General features: G+C 60.5%; 1 protein-coding gene across 2 annotated transcripts; it reads right to left on the bottom strand.

Moving 5' to 3' along the window:
* Positions 1 to 1,154: 1,154 nt before the first annotated feature.
* On the bottom strand, positions 1,155 to 6,724 carry CHRNG (cholinergic receptor nicotinic gamma subunit). Of its 2 annotated transcripts, XM_029225633.1 has the most exons (12): positions 6,621 to 6,724; positions 6,284 to 6,423; positions 6,025 to 6,069; positions 5,745 to 5,854; positions 5,068 to 5,223; positions 4,201 to 4,298; positions 3,674 to 3,874; positions 3,384 to 3,498; positions 3,041 to 3,155; positions 2,095 to 2,311; positions 1,751 to 1,884; positions 1,155 to 1,475 (listed from the first exon to the last, which is right to left on the bottom strand). In XM_029225633.1, exons 1-12 carry the CDS (start codon positions 6,673 to 6,675, stop codon positions 1,302 to 1,304), a joined length of 1,560 nt encoding a protein of 519 aa, XP_029081466.1. In that variant the 5' UTR covers positions 6,676 to 6,724; the 3' UTR covers positions 1,155 to 1,301. The 2 variants fall into 2 exon arrangements, with proteins under 2 accessions (XP_029081466.1, XP_029081467.1); XM_029225634.1 differs by lacking the exon at positions 5,068 to 5,223 and having other exon boundaries at positions 1,167 to 1,475; positions 6,621 to 6,675.
* Between the last annotated feature and the right edge of the window lie 498 nt (positions 6,725 to 7,222).

Raw genomic sequence — 7,222 nt, forward strand, 5'->3', positions numbered from 1 at the left:
CAGCAGCGCGGGAGCCACACACACACACACACACACACACACACACACACACACACACACAGTGGAATAAATGAAATGAACCTGCTGGTGATTGATCCCCAAAGCCAGCAACCCTGTACTTGGGGGAGGTCCTCTCCCCCCCAACAATGTCCCATTGTCAGGTCTTTATGTGACACTTTTAACATTTTTTAATCACTGTCACCCGCACCTTTGATCCTGTGATGAGGGGAGGTAGGAACTGATATCTGTGCCCATGTTTACAGATGAGGAAACAGGCTCAGGGAGCACAAATGACTTGCCCAAGTTGTCTTGTCACCAACAAAACTCAGGCCCCAGTTACACTCTCAAAGCATGGCCTTACTCCCCGCCCCACCCCCACCCCTGAAAGACCCTGGCCCTCGTCTCCTAAGTGGGGCAAAGGGAGCCTGGTCAGGGTCTCCTCCCTGCCTCCCTGCCTCCCTGCCTCGCTCTTCCTTGAGACCAGTGCAAATTCCCTGGCCTTTGAGAAGAGAAGGAAGAGGCGTCCGTTTTCCAGGCCATAGAACTTTCTTAGAGTGTCTAAGATTGGGTCAGTGTTGGGAATTGTGGACTCCAACCCTTATTTAGCCATCATTGTTCTGGGACGCCCCTCTTACTCTAGGCCCCAATTTGCCCATCCTAAACATGGGGGAATAGTGATTCTTGCTTATCCATAATGCTGTGAGGAGCTCTTAATAATGAAAAAAGATAATAAAACTCATAAAATGTTTGGTGATCGATGGCAAAAAAATGTATCTGAATAGAAAGGTCACTGGTGCACATGACTATTGGGTGCGTACAGCCCCAAGAAAGTAGGCAGATGCCAGCTGGAGTGGGCTCTGCTCCCCTTCTTTCGCTAGAGCATTGGCTGCTACGCTTCACTTCTCTCTTGACTTCCCTCCTTTAGGAGCCTGCGGGGAACTTGTAGAAGGGAAAGGAGGCCCAGGCCTGGAGGGATAGGACCTTGCCTAGTTGGGGATAAGATAAAACAGAGTCCTTAGGGCTTCAGAAATGATGGGAGTTGATAACACTTTGCTCAAGTGAGGGGAGTGCCAGGAATAGCAAGCCAGTGCCGTGTAGATGCTGATCCCACTAACGCACTCTGCCAGCATCCCATCCCCAACCACTCCAGGGCTCCAGCTCTGTCTTTTTATTTCCCCAGCTTTTCTCAGGAACGGTTGGCTCACGTGGCCCTGAAGGGGGCTTCCCAAAGAGCATACTCGTGACCTCAGCAACAGAACACAGCCGATAAGACTCCACATGGCTAGCAGCAATTGGTTGGCTCAGTCGGATGAGGGCAGGTAGGAGCGGGGGTCTCCAGGGAATGGCAGGGCAGGCATCCTGTTGTAGTGGGCCATAAGGAAGATTCCAGCAGTGCCGCAGACAAAGAGCGAGAGCATGACCAGGAAGCAGACGCGGTCCAGCACTCGGCCCACCAGGAACCACTCCTTGTTCCCCTGAGGGTGAGAAGCAGGGTATGAGGTGACCAGCGGTGGCACCAAGCTGGATCCCTGTACCACCCTTGGCCATCCAGCAGGCCTCCGTTCTTCATTTCCTTGAGCCCTTCTCACCTACTTCCAGGCCTCAACCTGGCTTCTTCCACGGCCCCACTCCCAGTTCCACTTTCTCCATCCTATTGCCCTACCATGGCCACACCACTCATCCTGCCCCATCTCAGGTCCAAGTCCCTCACCAGGTACTCAAACCCCACCCCCACTCCCGACTGGCTTACACTCTCAAAGTGACTCTGCTGGTACCGGGCGCAGGCAATGAGGTTGCAGGCTTCCACGCAGGCCTGGATGGCTGGGGCGGCCTGCCTCAGGCTGCCACACCACTCCTGGCTCTGCCCTGACTCCGGGCCTTTCTCTGTGGAAGAGAGAGAGAAAGGTTTGGGAGTAGAATGGAGGAGAAACAGTCTGAGAAAGTGGCCTCTCCTTAGAGACCCCAGCCCCTCTCCCCCCCAACCTGGACACTTGCCCAGCACTCATCTGCTGTGCCAGGCACCTTGGCCAACAGACCCTTCGTGTCTGAAGTCCCTGGGCAGGAGTGTCCCCAGTGTCACACCCCCTGTCTCACCTAGCTTCTCCAGCGCTGCCCTTACTAGCCCATTGCTCTGGTGCTGCCGGAAGAGGAGTTCACTGCGGGGCAGGCGGAGGGCCACCTCCTCCCCGGCTGTGATTGACCACCGCATGGAGGAGCCATTCCGTAGCCGGGGCCGGGCGTCCTGCACAGCCGCTGGGGCCAGTGGGCGAACGTGCATCCGCAACAGCTGGGGCAGGAGCCGCAGGAACACCTGAAGAGGGGATGTCGTGGGTGGCTTAGCTTAGCGGCCAGCAGACCTTCCTGGGTGACTGAGCGGCCAGGCTGGGCTTCGGAGCAGGAGGTGATGGTTGGCACGAAGGGCTCATGCACTGGGGGCCCAGAGGCTGCACTTCAGGGGCAGTGGCTTGGCCCCGGTACAGCTTACCTGTTTCGTGCCAGACACTGAACCTGGGCCCCCAAACTTTTGTGCACATCAGAATCACCAGGGCACTTGTTGGAGACACGGGTTCCTGGGCCCCACCCCTGGCCCAGGATGCCTGGGGTAGGTTGGGAATCTGCATTTGTAACAAGGGTCCCAGCTGACTGCTGCAGGTGGGCTGCAGATCACACGGGCACTGGAGCCAGGCTGCCTGGGCCGAATCCTGCTTCCTCCACTTTCTAGCCGTGCGACCTCAAGTAAGCTATTTAACCTTTCTGTGATTCAGTTTCCTCATATGTAAACTGGAGATGATACTAATACCCAGTTCATAGGGGATTTATGAAGATTAAATAAGTTAGTATATGTAATACACCTGCCACATAGTAAGCGCTTGATGTTATTATTGATCCATTTGGGCACGTGCTTCTAGATGCACACGGGGCAGGTTAGCTGCTGAATGTGGTAGGTGAGGAATATGCCCAGGGACAGGAGTGCAGGGGGAGGTGCATGTAAGTGGAAAGGGCAGGAGGATGCTGGAGTGGGCGGGGGCGGGGAGCTTGCCTTGCGGACCCCTCGAGCCATGGAGTGTGTGTGTGGGGACCGCAGAGACACGTTGAGCACGACCACAGCATTCACAACAATCAGGATGGTCACCACCAGGAGGAAGGTCAGGTACCTGCCGGGGTGGCGGGGTGGGGGGTGGGGTGCAGGCAGGAGGCGGGGCTGGCCCTTCGACACTCCACCCCAGACAACATCCCCACCCGTAGTGGCTGATTCCCCCAGATCCCTTGGGGCGATGGGCTGGCACTGAGGATGACGGCGATGGGGGTGGCAGGAGGGCAGTGCCCTGTGGTCCTGAGAAGGGAGGGGAGGAGGCGGGCACAGGCACGAGGACCGGCCTTACTTGCTGATGAGTGGCACCGCCTGGGAGGTCTCGGGCACCTTCTTGGCCACAAGGAAGAGGAAGACAGTCTGGGCCAGGAGCACGTTGATGGCGACGGTACACTTCTGACCACCCGCTGCCCATGACCAAGAGGCCTTCAGAGCGGATCTCAACATCCCCACCGTGGGGCACCCCCCTCCCCACAAGGAGTCCATGTCCCTGGTCCCAGGTCATGGTGCCATTCTGCCCTTCCAGCTATCCCTTGTGCCGCCGGCCGGGGCCGGGGCTCCCCTCCCACAGGCGCTAGGTACCCTTGGCGGGAAGGAAGTAGATGAGGATGGCCACAGAGGAGATGAGTACACAGGGCGCAATGATGTTGATGACGTAGAAGAGGGGCTTGCGCTGGATGAGCAGGTAGAAGACGACCTTCTGGTGGCCGGCCTCCTCGGCTGGTGCTGCCTCATCCAGCAGCATCTTGGCTGGCCGGTGCCGGATGGCCCACTCTCCATTTTCTGCAGGCAGCAGGCTGGGGTGGGCACAGGGAGTGCGGGCGGGCAGATCCCTGCAGCCCGTGTGACCCAGCTACAGGGCAACCAGCATGTGCCCAAAGGAGCGCCATTGAGGGATGGGAACAGTGTGGGAAGATGGATGCTTGATACCCCTCCCACCAAAACTGGAGTAATTATCATGGGGAAAATCAGAGGTTTGCCGGGCCTTTAAATCTATGTATTTTGTGGTTTACTGTAGTTTTCATCTTGAGTTACACGGGAGGGGGCGTGATCTCGGCCTGGCCCTGCCCGCACAGCCAGGTCCAGCAGGGGCCTTGGGTGGAGGTTACCTGTGAAGGCCTCGGGGTCTATGAAAATCCACTCGATGGTCTGACCATCTTCCTGGCTCAGCTGCAGATTGATCTCGTTGGTGCCGTAGGTCTGGGACCTGGGAGATGGGGAGGGAAAGAGGATAGACTTGAGTGTATGTAGACTCACACATGAGGTCACATAGACCATCACCTGAGGGCAACTGTGGGCTGCTTTGCCTCAAAAAGTGCAGCCAGGAATTTCTGAGTTCTCCACAAAACCCTGGCACGAGATGGGGCAGGGGCGGGCAGTCAGGCTCTTTGGGGTCTGGGGAAGTTTGAGTTGAAGGACCAGGAGACTGCAGCTCAATGCGCTGCCCTGGTGGCAAGAGCCCAGGGCCACCCCGTGTTCCTCCCTCCCACCGTCTCCAGGGCAGGAGGGGCCGATGGTGAGAACAGAGGAAATACAGTGTGCACCTCTCAGGTCTGCTTACTGAGGAGGGTCTCAGGAAGACTGTTCCTCTAAGAGCCGGGGAGACCCTCTCACAGACCCCCTTTCCCCCATCAATGGACGAGGATACTGAGACAGCGCCGTCCTCTCCGTGGGGCTGTAGGGCGTAGTGGTCTAGTGTGGGTGTGCATGTGTGTCGGCGTGTGTGTGCCTTCTCGCCCACCCATCCCAGTCACTGATGTCTCTCCTCCGGGCACAGGCAGGGAAACTGAGGCAGCGAAGGAGGTTGAGTGAGGGGACCGAGGCATAGCAGGGAGGGACATGGGCATCTTCAGGCAACTGGGCCTGAGACAGACGCAGAGGCCCCAGGGAGGTGGAGCCAGGCCCCTGGGTCCCCACCCGACCAGGGCCCCTCTTAGAGCGGCTCCCCAAATCCCCACCCCAGCCAATGGCCTCACTGGAAGATGAGGGAGCAGTTCTGCCAGTCGAAGGGGAAGTAGGTGACAGAGACGGGGCAGGAGGAGCGGAAGATGGCGGGCGGCAGCCAGTACACGCAGCCGTCGGGAGACACGAGCACGTTGCAGTAGAGGGCCACCTCGAATACGCCGTCCACGCTGTGCACAGGCCAGGCCACGTGTGGATGGGGCCCGGGGCCACCAACCCTTCCCAGCCCGCCACACCCCTGACCGGTCTCCTCCTGGCCTGGGGACCACTCCTCCCCCGGCCCCCTCCCCGCCCCTCTTCCCCACCCCCCCACACGCCAGGCTCCCTCGGCCCAGCTCCTAATCGCTGCCGCTCTCCCCTCCCCCCTTCATTAATGGTCATGGCAGCAACTGACGGAGGTTAAGCTCCCACAGAGTGCCAGAGCCGGAGGGCAGCCCTTCCTGCGCCTGTCCTGTGGGCCCCCGAGAGAGCTGTCCTCATTCCTACCCAGGCGGCCCAGCCCGGAGGCGGTGGAGCCAGATCTGCTGGCCCCGGGCCCTACCCTTAGCCCCCGCGCCCCAGTGCCCGCAGTGTCCCCGGGCTGCACCCTCTGTTCCCCTGCCTCTTTCTCCCAGAACACCCTTGTCCTGCTGGGCCCGCCCTTGCGTCTGTCTGGCCGCCCCCCCACACCCCGCCCACGCCGCCTCCTCACTTGTTCTCCAGCACGACGTCCGGCCGCCACACCATGGTGGACGGCACCCGCAGCACCCACAGGCCGTCGTAGTCACGTGGGTCCCAGCGCAGGCGGTAGTCACACCATTGCTGCAGGGGGAGGGGTTGCCAGGCTCCCTGACCCCCAGGAATGGGGGCCCAGCCCGGGGGGGGCAGGAGAGGCAGGGATGGGATGGGAGGGAAACAGGCAGCTGTGAGGGCCTTGGGGCCCCAGGGTGGGAGCTGCTAGAGGAAAAGAGGGCGGCAGGGCGGCTTCTTACCATTTCTATCCAGACGTTGGTGGTGAGGGCCTCCTCTCGCTCATTCTGCGGGCGCAGAACAGAGGGCTAAGCCCCCAGGTGTTAGTCCCTACAAGACCCCAGCCTCTTGGGCGGCCCCATGGGAGTTTCCCAGCTCCCTGGTCTCTCCCCGGTGGGCGCTGCCTGCTCCCGGCTGCTGGCGCCAGCCCCTTCCTCTCCCCCAATCCCAGAGGCAGGGTGGGATCCCCTCCCCGCCCCCGTCCTACAGGCTTGTGCTCACCAGGGAGATGAGGTTGGTGAGCGTGAGCTTCAGGCTGACGTTGACCACGTCTGAATCGTGCTTGGCAGGCCTCAGGTGGGGGACGTAGCTGTGCATCAGGTCCCTGAGCAGACGTTCCTCCTGGCTCCGGCCCTGGGCTCCTGTGACAGACAGGGGTGAGCCTGGGTACAGGGGCTTTGGGGCAGAATGAGGGGGAGGCCACGGGAGGGTGTGACATGGGGAAGTAGGGAACCGGGTGTGGCGGACAGGCTCCAGTAGCCCCCCAGACCCTCCATCCCCTGAGGCCTTGGACCCCTGCTCCTGGCCTCTCCAGGCCCCAGACCCCCTGTGTCCACACCCAGGTAGACAGCCAACAGTGACAGAAGGAGCAGCGGCCTCTGGCCCCCGTGCATGGTGCCACAGCGCTCTGCAGTGACAGGGGTGGGACTGCAGCTCCTCAGGACTGGGATAGGGGGATGCAGCCTCTGGGTCTCATGTAACAGCCCACACTCCCTCCCCAGCCAGGCCAGCCAGGCCAGCCCCACCAGCTGTCTGACCCCAGCGCTGTCAGCTGTTCCAGGATGGACACAATGCCGGGCTCAGGTTACCCGGGCTGGGGAGGACAGAGGGGCCCTGTCTGTCCCAACAGAGACGGTCCAGCCTCCATCCCCACTCTCAGGCTCAGCCAACCCAGTCCTCCGTCCGTGTTCCAGCCGGGGGTGCTGAGGACGCAGCCGGGGACAGATGGGCGTGGGAGAGAAAGACAGAGCGCTGAGGAAGGGCCCCGACCGAGGACCCTTCCTCCTGCCCCCTCCAGCGGGCCAGGATCTGGGGAGGCGTGAAGGCCGTTGGTGAAGCGTGTTTTGTTCCTGAGTTTCTCTATGACATGGTCCCTGACATCTTCATGGGTCACTCCACTAGACCGAGACACTGGAGGGTCAAGTGCCTATGGGAGAGATG

Source organism: Monodon monoceros, unplaced genomic scaffold (assembly GCF_005190385.1).
Source record: "Monodon monoceros isolate NGI ecotype Baffin Bay Population unplaced genomic scaffold, NGI_Narwhal_1 Super_Scaffold_16, whole genome shotgun sequence".
NCBI classification, from domain to species: Eukaryota; Metazoa; Chordata; class Mammalia; order Artiodactyla; family Monodontidae; genus Monodon; species Monodon monoceros.